A 19,159-nucleotide genomic window follows, 5' to 3' on the forward strand; every position below is an offset into this window, starting at 1 on the left:
TGCAGAAGACACTGACTGCAAATGCAATCAGCTGTGGATGCAGCAGACGTAATCATGATTTAAGTCCATGAAATAGCCTCATAGCAACAGACAGGCCAGCCCTTGCCTGACTTGACTACCAGGTACCACCACCTGGCCAAGTTGACACATGAACTTGACCATGACAGATGGACAACTACCTTCATATGAAGCCTGTCTGCAAGGGCTCTTCCCTCCACAAGGTGAAGAGAGCAGCTTACCTAATTTGGGTACAATTTGGGACTTTTTTAGAATTTTTCATATTATTTAGATGTAAGAGGTGATATTTGGGTGTGAATTATATGGACCTTTGCATCCAATTTCTGTTTGCTTTCCAATGAAATTTTGGCCTCCCAGTCCCTCACACACCCCTTTATTGAAAGAGATGTTGACCACAAGTGCTAAATTACTCCAAAACATTGTAGCCTCACAGACCAGTAAAATCCCAGTGAAAGAGGCAAGGGCTCATCATTTCTCTTGTTTCAAAAATGACTATGATCTAAGTGAAAGATCTTTAATTATATCTATGAGTTTGTGTTTTTCTTGCTCTATCTTATGACAGGCAACAGAGCAAAACTCAAGTTATAAATGCTCTTTTGTGGCAAATGTATAATGAAAAATAGTTTCTGCTCCGCAGTCACCACCCAGCACTTGTCATTTTCCTAGGCTGAGACTATAAGTCAATGCCACAGGGTTTCAGATAATCACCTAAGAATTAAATAAATTCAATTGCTGGGATTTTAAAAATATCCTCTGAATTTATCAATTTGGAATACACTTAAAAAGATAAATGGGAAGAAGATAATTACTTCTATCTTCTTTTAGAGTCAGATGGCTTTTTGACCCTAAAAATGAAGATGTCTGAGTAAAGGGAGAGGGCGGATTACTTAGCGTCTCCATTTCTCTTCCTTCATCCAGCTACTTTCTATAGATCTCCCTTTAGCCTTTTTGCTGCATGAGAATCTTGGAGCAAGGAAGAGTTTGGGGAAGGGATGGACTGGGATTAGCATTTTAGCTAAAGATAAGTGCAGAAATAGATTTCTGATGACTTAGTCTGTTTTCTGCTATTTACTGTCTACCACATACCTTGTCTAGGTACCTGTTTTAGTTTGTAAAAGCCGCTGGAATGCAAATATACCAGAAACAGAATGGCTTTTAAAAAGCGGAATTTATTAAGTTGCAAGTTTATAGTTCTAAAGCCATGAAAATGTCCAAATTAAGGCAAGGCTGTAAAAATGTCCAAACTAAGGCATCCAGAGAAAGACACCTTGGCTCAAGAAAGCTGATGACATTCAGGGTTTCTCTCTCAGCTAGAAAGGCACATGGCATAGTCTGCTAGCTTTCTCTCCAGGCTTCTTCAACGACTTCCCCAGGGGCATTTTCTTTCTGTTCCTCCAGTGGTCTCTGGCTGTGTGGGCTCTGTTGGTTCTGAAGCTTTTTCCAAAATGGTTCCCTCTTAAAGGGCTCCAGTAAGCAACCCCACCTTGAATGGGTGGAGACACATCTCCATGGAAACCATCTAATCAAAAGTTACCACCCAAAACATCTCTATAGAAACAATCGAAAAGATCCCATCCAGCAATATTGAATGTGGATTAAAGGACATGGTTTTTCTAGGGTATATAATAGCTTCAAACCAGCATAGCTCCAGATATGCATCCATGCATACCTTCATACATGCATTAAACCATTATCTGGCAAGGTACAGACAATCTAGTTTAGTAAGTTATCATTTGCTTTACTTCGGGATTTCAAGAAGTTTACATCCCATGTTATACTAGGGCTGCCCCCATGGTTGACATGTGTCATCAGAATCATCTTCCCGGACCCCTGGAACTCTACTCATGGAGCTCCCATCTTCCCCAACCCTCAGCCTGCTGCTGTTATGGCCTTTTCCTGGTACTCAAAGACTTTCAGATTCTGGAGGTAGAATGGACTTTAAGAGATGCCAAAACCAGCATCCCACTCCCTCCTTGACATCACTGCCAGCTCTGGTAGAAATGATGCGTGTGCATATCTCACAATGGGGAATTCCCTGCCTCCTAAAGCAGCCAGTTCCCTCTTTGGAGAGTTTTGACTCTCATTTGTTAACCCATGAATCCTCCAAATGCATCCACAAAGCCAGGAATTGTCTTAGGGAAAATGGGAATGGGATAAAAATATGAACAAGACATAGCCTCCAACTTTGAGAAGAGAGCAGAGATGGATGTAAATAATTACAACATAATGTTAATAGGACTGTGATGGGCTTTATACAACAGGTAGGGAGGTGTGTTCAAAGGTGGGAGTGTACAAAGAAGTGTAGCCTGTTTGGAGGAAAGCAAAAGTGTTAATGAGTATAAGGTATGCAAAGGTAAGGACAGAAATGAACACTGGCAAGATGTGTTGGTTTAGACTTAATTCTGTATATAACATGGAGCCAGACACCACTCTGAGGCAGGAGAGTACCATGATCAGGTCTGTTGTTGGGAAAGGACCAAGTGGGGACCAAAAGTAATTTCTGTAGCTGAACTTGCTTAGGAATCCTATTTATAGATGATAGAAAAGAACATGCCTGGTATTCTAGGTTTGTACTTAGATTCTAAGGAGTAAATTTTTTGCTTTTTTCTCCTGGGGTTCTGTGCAAGTTTCTTGGGCCTATATTTTGGCCTGGCATAGGGTCAGCCATCTCCCCCTGCCTACCAGACCCCGAGCTGTAGCCCTCTGATGTTCAGCTACCTCCTCCATCTTTCCCCCTCCACCTCCTGCTTGTGCTCACCCCAGCCTCACTTCAGCCCTTACCTGTCCTTGCATCAGACACTGCAGGATTCCCTTCCCTGTGCTCCAGTGACCCACCTATAAGTCACGTTGATCTTAAATCTCTGCTACCATTTATGCACCTCTGTGGGTCCTCAGGAAATTTTAAAATACCCTCCATAAACACAGGCAGTGGAGGGGATCCATGTCAGGCTTGTCTCCCCATGTCAGCAAGGCCTCCACATGTTGGCATGGGATCTCTGTGAGGCAATTTCCTCCCAAAGTTCCTGCTGGGAAACAGGGTGCTGGCCCCTATGCTTTGATCTTTCTAAAGGGGTTTCTTCACTGTGCCTGTCCCTGGAGTTTGAACTTGAATGGGGGCAGGAGACAGGCCCCATTCACACCCTCTTGCTCCCCAGCTACATCTCCCTCCCCCTGAAGTGATGGAGCTCTGTCAGCACTTACAGGGCCTCAATTCAGCCATGAACCCTAGAAATGAAAAAAACCTTGGATAATACTTCAGAAAATTTTTCTGTACATGTAATGTGCTTATTTTTCCCAATGGTGTTTTTGTTGGTTCATATCCTTTTGGGGCCTTAGAAAAGGCTTCCTCTATGGCCAGGAGCATTGAACAAGAATAGGAGGTCAGAAATTCTCAAGTCTAATCTTGTTTTTTGTCTTTCTTTTTGAAATTTTACTTCATAGAGCATGTTTTCTTTCTTTTTTTTTTCATGCCTCTTTATTATTTATCTATACCCCTCCTCGGATAGAGGGAGTGTCAGTCACAAAGTTTTAACAATTATACAGTCACAAGATGAAAGCTATATGATTATACAATCATTATCAAAGATCAAGGCTGTTGGATTACAGTTCAACAATTTTAGGCATTTCCTTCTGGCTATTCTAATACATTAGAAACTAAAAGAAATATCTATATAATAAGTCAGTAGTCATACTCATTTGTTAAATCCTAACTTTTCAGTTACAACTCCTCCCTCCCATTTGATCATTCTCTCAATCTTCAGAGTTATCTGGGCAATGACAGATTTAATATCTTCGTGCTAAAAAGGGGCATCAGCCTTATGGGGTAGAGGAATGAAACCGGTTGATGTTCTTGGAGAGACTGGTACCTCTGGCTTTTAGGGCTTATCTGGCATGGGAGCCACCTGGAGGCTGTAAGTTTTTGTAAAAATGAACTTAATTGGTAAAACTTTTATAGAGTCTTAGATACAGCCCAGGTTATTCTTTAGGATTTTCAGGGATGCTATTGGTTGGGGTTTGGAAATTTGCAATATTTGGCTGAAGCTTGCATAACAGTAACCTCCAGAATGACCTCTCAACTCTATTTGAAATCTCTTAGCCACTGAAACTTTATTTTGTTTCACTTGTCTACCCTCTTTTGGTCAAGAATCTCCTTATGCCAGGGACAGGCTCATCACAGGGAGTCATGTCCCATATTGCCAGGGAGACTTATACCCCTAGGAGTCATGTCCTACTTAGGGAGGGGGAGGGTAGTGAGTTTATTTGCATGGTTTGGCTTCGAGAGAGAGGTCACATATGAGCAACAAAAGAGGTTCTCTGGGGGAGACTCTTAGGCATAATTATAAGTAGGCGTAGCTTCACTGTTACAAAAATAAATTTTATACGAGTAAGTCTCAGGATTGAGGGCTTATCTTGTTAAATTGGGAGTCCCTAATGCTTGAGAAAATACCAGGAATTCTCCACATGGGGAAGTTGAATAGTTCCACAGTTTTTCTTCAGTCCCTCAAGTGACTTTGCAAATACTTTTAATTTTCTGCCTCAAATACTCTGAAATGTATCGTGGTATTGAATTAACATGTACAGAATAACACCAATCTTGTTTTTTAAGGAGTCCCAGGAAAGATAACCCCATATACTTTAGACTTGGAATGCTGCTGACGAATACTGGGGTCAAAGCACACAAACTGGCCGATGTGTCAGTTCCATTGAGATGGCTTATGGCATGGAGGGATTAATACCTTTTTAAGTCTTTGTAAAATCTGAATGGTAAGGTAGCTTCTTCTTACCTAAAATTGTCATGAAGGACCTGGTATAGACCAGAGATTGTCAAACTGATGTGTTTCTACAGATCATCTGCAGGGTCTTGTTAAAATGGAGATTGTGATTCAGTAGATCTGATAAGTAGGGCTGAGGTTCCCATTTGTAATGAACTCCCAGGTTGTTAGATGCAGCAGGTCTGTAGACCTCACAAAAGGTGCAAGGATCTAGATCAGAGATTCTAGGTCAGCTGAACTACCCCCAGGGTTAATTGAATCACTGTTCCCTGGGGTGATAGTTCCTCAGCTGACTTGTAGTATAGGAACAAGTGCTTGGTGGTTGTTTTACTTCTGGGTAAGATCTAGTGAGCTAAGAAAATTTGCTGTCTCAGTTTGCCAGGTCTGCTGTGACAGATACTACACAATGGGTTGGCTTAAACAGTGGAAATTTATTGTCTCATGGTGTTTGGAGTCTAGAAATCTAAAATCAAGGTCTTGACAGGTCATTCTTCCTCACGCATTCTACAACATTCTGGTGCTGGCTTGCCACAGTGCTTGGGGTTCCTTGACTTCCATCTCTGCTTCCAGCACATGGCTTCTCCTTCTGGCTTCTACTTCTCCTGCTCAGTCATCTGTGTCTCTGTCTAGATTTCCTGTCCTCATTAGAACTTCAGTCATATGGATTAAGGCCTACTCTAATTTAATTTGGCCTCATCTAAATAGGATCTTTGAAGTTCCTATTCACAAATGAGCTCACATCTTAACTAATCATACCTTCAGAGGTCCTATTTACAAATTGGTTCACACCCACAGGAACACAGATTAAGATTTGAACATGTTTTTTGTGGGGAACAGGAGTGGGTCTCCAACAGTCTGCTCTTTGGACTCCAAAAGATATGTTCTTCACACATGAAGATACATTTACCCCATTCCAACATCCCAAAAGTCTTAGTCATTTCAGTAACAACTCTCTTTTTTTAAAATATTTTTATTGACAAAACAACAACCAAAAGCATTCTTAACATACAAACATTCCATAATGGTGTACAATCAATGGCTCACAATATCATCACATACTTGTATATTCATCATAATGGTCATTTTTAGTACATTCGTATCAATCCAGAAAAATAAATAAAAAGAAAAAAGGAAAAACTCATGCATACCATACCCCTCACCCCTCCCTCTCATTGACCACTAGTATTTTCATCTACTCAATATATTTTAACCTTTGTTCCCTCTATTTATTTTTTTAATCCATATTTTTTACTCATCTGTTCATACCCTAGATAAAGGGAACATCAGACACAGGTTTTCAAAATCACAGTCACATTGTAAACATCAGTAACAACTCTTAAATCCAAAGTCTTATCAAAATCAGTTATGGGTGTGGTGCAAAATTCCTCTTGGTCTGTGGACCCGTGAGACCTAGAAAACAAGTTATCTGCTTCCAAAATGCAGTAGTGGGACAGGCATAAGATAGACGTGCCCATTACAGAATGAGGAAATTTGAAAGAAAAAAGGGTCACAGGTCCATGCAAGTCTGAAACCCAGCAGGACAAGTGCCATTAGATTCCAAGGTCTAAGAGTCTCCATGGATTGATGCTTTATCCTCTGGGCCTGTTGGAGTTGTTTTCCTAATTTTAGGCATCACATGTCAAGTTCCAGTTGTTTAAGGTGTAGGAACGGATTCAATATTTTTCTTAACTCTAGGAAATAAAATATCCTTATTCTAGTTACCTTTTGTTGCATAACAAATTACCCCCAAATGTAACAATTTACAAGAGTCATTTTATCTTACTCATGATTTTGTGGGTCAGGATTTTAGCAAGGACTTGGCTGCGTGGATCTTGTTTGATGTTACTCAAATCGTTGTAGTTAGATATCATTGGGCTGCAGTCATTTGAAGGCTTGACTGGGCTCAGAGTCCCAGATGACCCACTTCAATGGCTAGCTGCTGTTGTTGGCTGTCAGCAAGAAACTCAGTTGGGTTGTCTGTCACTGGAACACCTATACATGGCCTCTCCATGTCTTGCTTGGGCTTCTCACAGCATGGTGGCTGGGTTCCAAGAGTGAGTGTTCTAAGGAAGGAGTATCCAGACAGCAAGCAGCCTTGGCAGAAGCTGCAAGGATTCTTCAGAACCAGTATTGGAAGTTGCACAGCATCACTTAAAACACATTCTTTTTGTCATAAGCAAGTCAATAAGGCAAGTTCACATTCAAGGGGCCATCTTTAATCCACAACAACTTCCATTTCTAAATTGAATAGTCAGGCAATATTTTTCTGGCCCTGGAGCACAGGCATAAGATTGTGTGTGGCTGTTCATATGCACAAGGGTCCTTCCCTGTGGTCTCTTAATCTGCTCTGCTAAGTCCTCACCAGAGGGAGAGTCATTGCGTAGATCTGTTTGGGTTCCAGGTAAAGAAGGATTCATTGTGGGAGAAAGATGCTCAGCAATGTTCTGAGCATCCATATTTGGCTTTTATACTCTAATTGTGGTTTATTTTGAAAGTGAAAAATCATGTCAAACAAAGCCAGAGATATCAAGGCTATGAATTAAGCTTTACAGCACTCTGCTGTGCTTGTCAGAGCCACATGTCAAAATCCCTAGCAAAGCTGGATGAAAAGATGGAGCTTAAATTAAATAGACTGTAAGGTCCACATTACTCATCATCATTCTAATATTGCCTACTACTGTTGAAAGTTTCCTTCATTAACATGTACTTTGCTGCTTCTTAAAATAGCTCCATAACCAAACGCTGCAAGTCTGAAAAGCATGATAAAAAAGGTTCTCTGATCATGCTCATTACTGAATATTTTTAGCAGAGCAATAATTAGGATTTGGAGGAAGCTGGGTGCCTCATTATATCAGCAGAGGGCTTGGCTTCTTTTAGAGACCTACCTCCCAACCAGCCAAAGCACATCTCTCCCCAACCCCAACCCCGCTTTCAGTTACTCAGCCATGGAGAGAGCTCATCCTCAAGCTTCGTAGAAAGGATGAGCTTATGTCACAAGTGTCTAAATGACTTGCTAAAATCTGTTAGCAGCTGGAAAAGCTTATTAACATTTCAGCAGGCAGGAGTGTGGGTGAAATAGCTGCCTGCTGAAAGATTGGCTAGACTCCTTACCAGAAAGCTCTCCATTGCTTCCACCAGGGTGGGGATGTAGTCCAGCTCAGGACCACTTAGGGTTCCTGTGTCCACCACAGGCCCCTGCACAGCTGGGTCAGTTTGGGTGCTATTTATATCCACAAGTTTAGATGTTTGCCTCCTCTGTGTTCCATTTGGTTTCTGATATTTGATTCTATCTTCATAGAAGGTAATAGAAGAAGTTTTTGGCCTAGTGAGTCCTCTGAGCCACATAACTTTAGAAATTAGATGCTTTGTCTCTTTAACATCAGCAGTGCCACCCTGCTGCTGATATGACCTGGGAATGTACAGATGGTATCAGAATAAAACCTCAAAGGGACACCATAACAGGGGCTGCAAGACTGAAAAGTTCAGATATGTCCATAGAACCCGAAAGGGTTAGATTTGGAAAGCTATTTAGAGATCAGCATATATCTAGTCATTCATTCAACAAATATTCCTAAATTACCTGCTTGTCACCCAGTGCAGAATATAAAAGAAGAGACAAGACAGGTACAGTTTCTTCTCTTGTGTGGCTTATAGTCAAGAGGAGAAGACAGTTATTGAACAAGTTGTTTTTATAAGGATTTGGAGTATTTGATGGAAAAGAGCAGAGGATCATGGGAGGGAATAACAAACAGGAGAGACCTAATCAGGAGATTGAGAGATTTCCTTGAAGAAGTGACACTAAAGCTGAAACCCAGTGCATGACCAAAAGTCTATGAAGTAGAGAATGTGTGGTGGTGGAAGAGGGGGGTGGGGGAGGGCAGCACTTTCAGAACATTGAATAAATCCGGTGTGGTTGAGGTGAGGCAGGGTTAGCCTGTTGCTCAGTTCCACAGACTATAATGAGAATGATGCCTTGGTTTAAGGAATGCAAAGGAGAGGGTCTGAGATGAGACTGGAGAGAAAGAAGCATAGGGAAGAGATAATGTGAGCTGTTGCAGAGCCAAGTTAAGAGTTTGAATCTAAATCCAGTAGAAGGACAGTGAAGGGTTTTGAGTGGGGCAACTGACTGGCATTTAGGAAGGTCATCCTGGCTTCTGCATGGAGGATGGGTTGAAGGAGACAGAAACAACATTGCTGGAGACCGGTCTTGTGGCTTTTGCTGTAATCTTCGAACAAGATGGTATTGGATTGGTTTAGGATGGGGGATGGAGCAAAGTGGATGAATTGGGGAGACGTTTAGGAAATAGATTGGTGATTAGAACTTGATTGGGTGTGAGGAGTGAGGGGGAGGAAAGCAGTGAGGGTGAGTCCCGTGTCATTTTGTCCAGCCACTTTGTTACCTGAGGAGACAGGTTAAGTCACTTGCCTTCAGAGGGTTTCAGTGACTTGCCCAAGTCTGCAAACTGAGGGCCCAGTTCCTCTGTCCCCAGGCTCTCTCATACTGTCCCATGCCTGATGTCTCTGACTGAGTAGGCATAATGATGTTAGGTGGAAGGATCTCAGTTGCCAGCACATCATTTCAGTTGACAACGGAAGTGTGAATGAAACCTGATTCATGTCTTTGTTAATGTTTGTGACTTCTTAGTAGTCCCGTATTGGTACACCCAAATACATGTTTGAGGACCTTGAAGAGGTTCTATTAGAACTTGGCATTCTCTGTGCTTGATTATTTTTGCTTGATCCGATGCATTCTGGATGAAAGGGCTTTTGAATGGTGAAACCACCATGCACAGTAGACTGTTCTTAGGGAGATAAAATTATCTAGCACCCCACTGGCATGTCTTTAGGTCAGAGACAACAGAAATAGTACACTCTTTCTCCTATTTCCTTTGCTATAATCTCTCACAGGCTTCTTTGGAGGCAGAAGCAGTAGTGCTATGATCTCATTCATTGACTCAGCTGTTATTCTCCATTCACTTATTCATTCAGTTTGCATTTATTGAATACCTCCCACATGCAAGACACAGGGGCAATGAGCTAGGTGCTGGGGATTCAGAGAAGTTAAGGTATGACCTGTGCTTTCAAAATGTTCCCTTTCTCCAAGGAGACAGATACAAAAAATACTTTTGTTAATGGGAGACAAGTTTACCTCCTCAATGTTGTGAATTCTGCCAGGTGATGTCGGAAGGACTTCCCAGGGGCATGATCTTGAAGCTGGACCTTGCAGGACGAGAAAGAACTCTGCAGCGGATGTGGGCAGGGAAGGGAGGTCCAGGGCAGAAAAGAAGAGCTTAGCATCAGCACATGCCAGGAGCCAGGAGTGTGGGTGGACATCATGGGGGGGGGGGGGGGCGAGTCCGGGCCAATGAGCAGGCAGAGTGTGTGGGAGGGAGGGAGCGTTCAAAAGCGAGGCTGAAAGAGGCGGCGTGACCAGACGTGAGGACCTCATGGCACACCTGGGCACTGCATCTTTGTCCAGGAAACAAGTGCCATTAAAGAAAACAGTTCAACCAGGGCTTTCTTAGTTTTTCCCTCTTTGTCTCCTCTTTACTATCTGCACAGGAATGTTTGTTCCAACGCAGAGGACAGAAGGCATCTCAACATCAGACATCATCACCAGAATTGTCCGCGATTATGATGTTTATGCCCGACGCAACCTCCAGAGGGGGTACACAGCCAAGGAGCTGAACGTCAGCTTTATCAATGTGAGTGCGCCCCCCTGTGCCCTCGGAGTGCCCCCGCTTCACCCCACCACTAACCACCCCCCCATCACTAATGTACACTGAGCACCTACTACGTGCCATGTGGGGTTCTAAACACTTTACATTTGTTGTCTCATGTAACCCACACAACAACCTAAGGATGTATTAGCCCCATTTTACAGATGAGGAAACCAATATCCAAAGTTAGCCGAGGAACACAGGCAGTGAGCTTGGCATTCTATAAAGGAGCTGCTTTACCTCCCTCCCCTCATGCCAACCTGCCCACGTAGAGTTCTCGGACCTGGATGAAGGGGTTCTAGGAGGGCTGCCCTTTGTGAAAGGCGAGAGTTGTCTTCTGCTGAAAGGAAGGAGGGCAGAGATAATGAGGAGCTAAACCTTGAGAAAACGCTTTCTTGTTTTAACATGAAAAAAATTTCATTTTACTAAGGCCTTATAGATGCTCATTAGAAACCTTAACAGCCGTTTTTTATCGTCCAAAGAAATTACAGCTGTTTAAATAAAGCCTAAAGTCTTTGGCTTCCTTTTGTATTTCTGCCGTATTGTTCTCACAGAGCTGCTGTTACTTTAATAATAGAGCAACTGTTAAAACAATCTTTAAAACAAGCAAAACAAGCTGTTAAAAAGCAAAGAGGTTGCTGGAGGTGAGGTTAGTGAGTCTGGACAACTGTATTTACCTGGGCTCCAAGGAGCTGACAACTTGATTAAAACAGGATGTCGCCATAATTCAGAATTTCTACCTGGAAAAAAAGATACTGTATGTTCAAAGGGTAAATTTTCTCCCAAACTAGATCCTTATAATTATGTGTGGCTATAATTATGAAGCAGCTTACACCATTGATCACTGATACTTTTGAAATAGGAGGCAGTGTTATTGAGTCAGTGATTATCAGTTGAGCTCATGAGTCAGGGAGTGTTGCGACTACAGGCTCTGTGATTTTGTACCAGCCAAGCCACAAACTGAAAAGTGCCAGGTTCGAATGGCATCAGAATGAAATGATTATTTGTCATCCTAGAACAAAACCCTGTTATTTAAAAAAATTTACCTGTTTCTTAAAATTGAATTCAGTCAACCATCTAAGCATGTTGAGCCATTTCCAAAAGTTTTGCTCACTCTCTTTAAATGGCCCTTAGATGAGTCACTTAGCTCAGGGACCCTGCAGTGCCCTGTGGACGTGCCTTGTGGCCTTTCTTAGGACAACAAATCTGGCTGCAGTTCAGAGGTGAAATCAAATGTGTGAGAGAGACGTGTATATATGAATCATGGAAGTTCACAGGAGGTAGGAATCTGATGGGGTTCGGTCACCCAGTCGAATTCTGATGTAGAGATGAGGAAGGCTGGACCCTAAACTGGCAAAGGTCCCTCAAGTGAAGGAGAGATGGAGACAACAGCAGCTCCCCTGTCTCCTGACTCCTAGTTCAGTGCTCATTCTACTATTCCATGGCTGCCCCTAAGAGCTGTACCTAAGAACCATTTCCAGTGCAGAAAGAATGGTAGAAGAGAATAATATATAGACAACAGCTAGCAATTACCGAGAGTATATCATGGGTTGATCTAAGTGTTTCACCTGGATTATCTCATTTAACCCTCATAATAAGCCTATGATGGCAGGTATAATGACTATAGCCAACATATATATGAGGGAACAGAAGCCCAGAGAGGTTGAACAACTCACTCAAGGTTACATGGTAAGTCATGGAGGGCAGAGCGACCTCCCGTAGCATGTCTGCACGCATCTATAGCTGAGGGCTAACGCACATAGCTCCCACCCCACCCTTGAGGCTTCAGTAAGGTATGGAAGGTTGAAATTAGGGAATCCTAACCCAGTTTTGCAATATTCCAGGTATCTCAAAAATTCTAATCTATGAAATGAGTTTTACTCCCATATACTAAAGAAAAGTTAAGGCTTTCCTCCTTTAGGAGAAAAGGTATCAATGATTTCATGAGAGAAGACCTTTGTCCCATGTTATTTTCATTTTCATGAAAATGAAATCATTTTCATGATTTTGATGCCCTCATCAGGTAATGCAGGTTAAATGCGGTTGTCATTTAATAGAACCAAAAACAGTTAACACATGTGGCGCCTTTACTAAATACCAGGCTTTGTACATGATCTAATTGTCACATCAGCCTTATGAGGTACGTATAATAATTACACTCATTTCACAGATTAGGACAAGTGGGGTTTAGAGGTGACACAGAGCTTGGCCAACACACATTGGCCTCTGGGCACATAGCTAGACAGCATTGCTACATAAAGGCTATAAATTCCAGTCCAGAGATGCTATCAGAACAAAAGCTTTCTCCATCACCAAAGAAGTAGATGCAGTTCAATCCCCTTAATGGAAAATATCATTACAATGAAAATTTCAGTATAACGGATGGGTTCTAAGCCTAGCCAGTGGCCCACTTATTTCAGGAAACATTGATTTTAATAATATCCCATTGTAATGGGGAACTCGGGCAGCCTCTGAGTTGCCATTCTGTGCAAAATTCACACTTTTGACTAAGTCCCAGAAGAACTGGGTGGGATATTTGCCCAATAGCTACCCATAATAAAGGGTAAATATATATATATATTTATTCCTCTCTTAAATATGTGACTTTAACTCATAGATGCTTAAAAGAAAGAGACCACTAAAAACTACCTTTCCTTCCCATTTACATATCCAAATTGGCTAACGACAAATGACTTTTCCTACAAAAAAATGTGCCTTCCCCTTACTCCAGCCTTTAGGAAATAGGAACATCCTGACTGTCCAGGTTAGGAAAAAGCACAACTCAAATGAAATGTGACTATCGGTGTGGATGATTGATCTCTCTTGTGCCCTCTTGGATAAATCTGTTTCTTTCTTCCTCAATTTTTGACCAGGAGAAGAAATACCGTTTCCAGAACCAGGTGGACAAAATGAAGGAAAAGGTCAAAAATGTGGAGGAAAGATCAAAAGAATTTGTTAACAGAGTGGAAGAAAAGAGTCATGACCTAATTCAGAAGTGGGAAGAGAAGTCAAGGGAATTCATTGGAAACTTCCTCGAACTGTTTGGCCCTGATGGAGCATGGGTATGTAATTATTTCACTTCATCCCACAATGACACACGTTTTCAGTTTATCCTGCTTTTCATCGAGCCACTCAAGGGTATCCCTTTTCTCAGTCCAATAAGTGACTTTCTTTTTGGGCATCAGCCTGAGTGACTTCAAGTCTGTGTCATTTCCTTATCTAGCTTGTACTTTTTACTCGCTAATATGGCACCCAACAAAACCTGAGACCAGTTCTGGTCTTTTTCCTGTATTTTATTCAGAGCTTAGAAGCCATTGGGGCCTTGTCAAATGTCTACTGTTGCAGGGGTTGGTTCCATAGTTCATGCTAGTTTCCCAGTTGGAGGCGATGCAAAGCTTGTGGAGGTGGGGGTGAAGGGGGTCAGTGGCAGCACAGAGCTTGGGTTGCAAGACAAGGAAAACAGACTCTTGGATCAATGACTAGCATTTGTGATTTGGGGAGGAGGCTGCAAAAGAAATGCTCTTGCCTCAGTCAGGTTCCGCTGTCAGAACTGATCAAAAGAGAGAGAAGAGGTGGGATTTTGCCTCTCATTGGTGCCCATCATATCCTGATTCCCCCCTGCTTTCCCATGGCATGCAAGTGTTGGGATAAGATGCAAGAGCCTTAGGAGACTGGGCCCAGTTCTTGCAGAGCATGGGGAGAGGCCACAGTGAGACCAAAAAACGTGCCAGGCACAGAATTTTGTTGGGACTTAGGAACAGGAGAGGTTTTTCCGGTGACGGCTGTTCTTGAAGTCAGCGCTCTGCAAAGGCAACAGAAATGTATGAAGCAATATATGATTTCAGAACAAGGCATTCCACATAGTACAAGAACTCTGAGTCTCTAGTAGAATCGTTAAAGGGGCCTAAGACCTGATGTTTACTAAGGCTAGTGCTTAAGACTAAGGTACAATCAGCCGTTGTTTATATCCGTAATTTTGCTCTTTCCCCTCTGATGAGATTGTTTACTTTCTTAACCTTTGTCCTTGGCTAAAACATGTTTGTTAGAGCTTTTAGGATGGGCCCTCTCAGGGACTGAGGCCATGATCTGTATCTTAAAAGTGAGAAAATAAAATGTGCAGAAGGTGTCCTGACCTAAATTTTACAGACAACTCTGAGTGATAACAATGGAAAGGAAAAAAGACAATTCTGGGAGCCAGCTTGTATTCCTTTGGTATTTCTTTTGTGCACGTACTTCCAAAGTAAATAACCAGTATTATTAGCTGAGTTGATTGGGGCCCCATGAAAGAGGTACTTTTAAAGCTAACTTTCCTTTTAAAACAGAAATAAGTGGTTCCATTTTATAATAGATTTCCTATTATGACATGAGAAGTCTCTAACTAAATCCACTTCGACTTTTTAATTTTACCAATGGGTTGTCAATGCCGCTTCTCTGCTCATTTGAGGTTGTTCATTATAGGGTTATCAGAAAGTAAAACACTCAATTAGGAATAGAAAAAGAACAATGTTGGGAAATTGGAAGAGATGCTTTGGTTAAAGCTTAAGTGGTCTCTAAGTGATTAGAGAGGTGGGTGCTATAGGCTACCCATGCCCTATCTGTTGGATCTCAGGAGTGTGGGAGAGTGTGCAAGGGGCTGCTTGAGCCCTCAATGGCTTCTAGAAAGAGATGGTTAAGAGGATAGGGACCAGAGGCTGGGCCCCTTTTTCATTTTCTCCAGGCCTATAAAAACTTTCGGATCAGGTCAGTTTAGTCCATGGGACATTTATTAATCATCTACTGTATGCATGGCACTGTGGAAGACACAAAGGCAAATAAAGGGCAGACCATTTTCTCTGGAATTCTATGGTCTTTATAACATGCAGGCTGAAATGTCCCATTAACCTAGTGTGCAGTGTAACATCCACATTTTCACAACTAGGTTTGGAGATTGAAGAAAGAGTGAGTGGCTTTTTAAAAAAACTGTTTATTTTGAAGTACTTTCAAATTTACAGGACCGTTAACAACAGCAAAAATTACAAATCCCACACAGAGAACTCCAACACACCCCACCCTCCAAATATCTGGATCCACCAATTTTAACATTTTGCCACATTTGCCATGTCATTCTGTCTATCCATCCATCTTTTTATCTATCTATATCAATCTGTTTTCTGAACACTTGAGTGTGGGTTGTATACATCATGCTCCTTGCCATGTCCCTTTCCTAAGAACAAGGATATGTAACTACCTTAAGTACAGTTTATCAAATTTAAGAAATTCAACATTGATATATAGCTTATAGTTTATTTTTCCTATGTCCCAATAATATCTCTTTGAACATTTTTACCTCCTTTGCAAGACACCATCCAGGACCATGTATTGAATTTAACTCCCACTGTCTCTTTGGTTGCTCTTTCTTTTTTTTTTAATTGTGGGAAAATATATACAACATAAACTTTTCCATCTCGATTTCTCCCAGGCATACCATTCAATGGGATTAATCTCATCCACAATATTTTGCTACCATCACCAATATAATAGTCATTATATTGCAGTATCCTCACTACCTTCCATTGCTAAAACTTTCCCATCTCCCCAAACAGAAACCCTGCACCCAGTATGCATTAACTTCCCATCTGCCCTACCTCCCACCCCTGGCAACCTTTACTCTACTTTCTTTCTCTATGAACTTGCATATTCTCTGATATTTTCTTAGTAGTTACCATGAGGCTTAAACTTAACATCCTACATCTGTAATAATCTCTTGCTTTGATACAAAACTAAATTCAATAATATACACACACTATGTGTCTATACTTTTCTGTCACCCCAGCTCTGTGTAGTTCTTGTCATAAACTACATGTTTATACATTAAGTCCCAAACCACAGATTTCTCATTACATTTTATGCATTTGCCCCTCAGATCATGGAAGAAGTAAAAAGTAGAGTTACAAACCAAAATTACAACAGCACTGGCATTTACCCATGTTGTTACCCTTCTTGGAAGATATGTATTTCTTCACGTGACTTCCATCTATTGTCTATTGTCCTTTCCTTTCACCCTGCAGAACTCTGTTTAGCATCTCTTGTAGAGCTGGTCTACTGGTGATGAACTCTATGAGCTTTTATTTACCTGGGACTCTCTTAACTTCTCCCTTATTTAAAAAAAATATTTTTGTTGAGAAATCTTCACACGTATACATTCAATACATGGTGTGCAATCAATAGCTCACAATATCATTACTTATATTCATCACCATGATAATTTTTTGCACATATACATCATATTTTGCATCAAATAAACATCTCTCTCTTTAGTCTCACACAGAAGTTGAAGTTTTAAAATATGGACCATATCATCCTTTACCTTGTATTCTGGTTCACCTTAGTCCTATCCAGATCAGCTTCATTCATATCTCTACTCGAAGTTTGATCACTTTTTCAACTTTTTAAACAGTTTGTGTATGGGGTACTGCAAACTCTCATAGCTTCAGAGTTCTATCTCCATCATTTTTGAAAGATAGTTTTCCCAGATATAGAATTCTTGTTTGGCAACTTTTTGCTTTCAGCACTTTAAATATGTCATCCCATTGTCTTATTACTTCCATGGTTTCTAATGAGGAATTGGTATTTAATCTTGAGGCTCCCTTGTACATGACATGTTACTTCTCTCTTACAGCTTTCAGATTTCTCTTTTTATCTTTGCCATTCGACAGTTTGATTATAATATGTCAATGTGGGCCTATTTATGTCTATCCTGCTTAGAGTTCAATGAGTGTCTTGGGTGTGATATTTATGCCTTTTATTAAATTTGGGAAATTTTCAGGTATTATTTCTTTTTAATCTTTTCTCTGCTCCTTTCTTTCTTTCTTCTCTTCTTGGGACTCCTGAAATGCATAATTGATGATGACCCACAGATTTTCTCAGGCTCTGTTCACTTTTCTTCATTCTTTCTGCTCCTTAGACTGAATGATTTAAATTGTCTTATCTTCAAGTTCTCTGATTCTTTCTTTAGCTGCTGTTGAACCCCTCTAGGGCATTTTTTCCCTCAGAATTTAGAATTAACAGTTACATCTCCTGAATATACGTGACTGCTATAAGAGCTTACATCAAGGACCCTTTACAAGAAACTCCAACCTGATAACCAATATTGACTTTAGTCCACAGAATTTTTATATTTTAGTTAATCCATATGATTGAGGCATGGTAATATTTGTCTTTTTGTTCCTGACATTTCATTCAACATACAGCTCTTAAGTTCATTCACCTAGTTGCATGTCTTACAACTTCATTCCTTCTTGCAGCCCCTCTAGGGCATTTTTAGTTTCTGTTACTGTGGTCTTTAACTCTATTTGGTTCATTTTCATTTCCTTATTGATATTCTCTTTGTGTCCATCTTTTATTTTCCTGATTTACTTTAATTATTTGTCCATGTTTTCCTTTAGCTCTTTAAGTATACATAGGACCTTTTTTTCTATAGCGCTTTTTAAAAAACCATTTTTATTGGGAAATCTTCACACACATACATTCCATGCATAATGTACAATCAGTGGCTCATAATAGCATCATATAGTTGTGTGTTTATCACCATGATAATTTTTTAGAACATTTGCGTCACTCCAGAAAAAGAAAGAAAAAGAAAAAGAAAACACTCATACATACCATACCCCTTACCCTTCCCTCTCATTGTCTATTAGTATTTCCATTTACCCAATTTATTTTACCCCTTATCCCCCCTATTATTTATTTATTTTGTATCCATGTACATATTTTGTATCTCATCTGTCCATACCATGGATAAAAGGAGCATCAGAAACAAGGTTTTCATAATCACACAGTCACACTGTAAAAATTGTATCTTTAAATAATCGTCTTCAAGAATCAAGGCTACTGGAACACAGCTCAGCAGTTTCAGGTACTTCCCTCCAGCCACTCCAATACACCATAAACTAAAACAGGATATCTATATAATACATAAGAATAACCTCCAGGATAACCTCTCAACTCTGTTTGAAATCTCTCAGCCCCTGAGACTTTATTTAATTTCTCTCTTCCCCCTTTTTGTCAAGAAGTCTTTCTTGTTCCCATGATGCCAGGTCCCTGCTCATCCTTAGATCAGATCCCATGTTGCCAGAGAAATTTACACCCCTGGGAGTCATGTCCCATGTAGGGGGTGGGGAGTTGGGCAGTAAATTCATCTGCCTAGTTGGTTTAGAGAGAGAGGCCACATCTGAGTAACAAAAGGGGTTCTCTGGAGGTGACTCTTAGGCCTAATTTTAAATAGGCTTAGCCTGTCCTTTGCAGGAATAAGCCTCGTAGGGCAAGCCCTATGAATGAGAGCTCAGCCTTTTGAATTTGTTGTCTCCACCACTTGCGAGAATATCAGAATACCCCAGGCAGGGTAGTTGAATGTTTCCTCCTTTCTTCCCAGTTCTCCAAGGTGACTTTGAAAATCCTTTTTTTATTCTCCTTATTTAAGATTCCATTAATTATGGTGCTCAACTAAACTGAGCATACAAGTTAAATTAGATAGTGTGCTACCCAAAATATAATTTTTGTACCAAATAAACATCTCTCCTTTTGGTCATACACAGAAGTTAAAGTTTGAAAATACGGGCCATATCATCCTTTACCCAGTATCCTGATTTACCTATCCAGATCAGCTTTCTT

The 19,159-nt window shown here is 40.9% G+C and overlaps 1 protein-coding gene across 5 annotated transcripts in view; it reads left to right on the plus strand.

The window, feature by feature from the left end:
* Positions 1-19,159, plus strand: part of PCYT1B (phosphate cytidylyltransferase 1B, choline) — a 159,314-nt gene that overhangs the window by 94,255 nt on the left and 45,900 nt on the right. For all 5 annotated transcript variants that reach the window (XM_077144971.1, XM_077144970.1, XM_077144973.1 and 2 more), the window contains 2 exons: positions 10,353-10,495; positions 13,384-13,572. In XM_077144971.1, the coding sequence (XP_077001086.1) occupies positions 10,353-10,495; positions 13,384-13,572 (332 nt within the window). The remainder of the gene's footprint in view (positions 1-10,352; positions 10,496-13,383; positions 13,573-19,159) is intronic.

This window comes from Tamandua tetradactyla, chromosome X, assembly GCF_023851605.1.
Source record: "Tamandua tetradactyla isolate mTamTet1 chromosome X, mTamTet1.pri, whole genome shotgun sequence".
In the NCBI taxonomy this organism is placed as follows: Eukaryota; Metazoa; Chordata; class Mammalia; order Pilosa; family Myrmecophagidae; genus Tamandua; species Tamandua tetradactyla.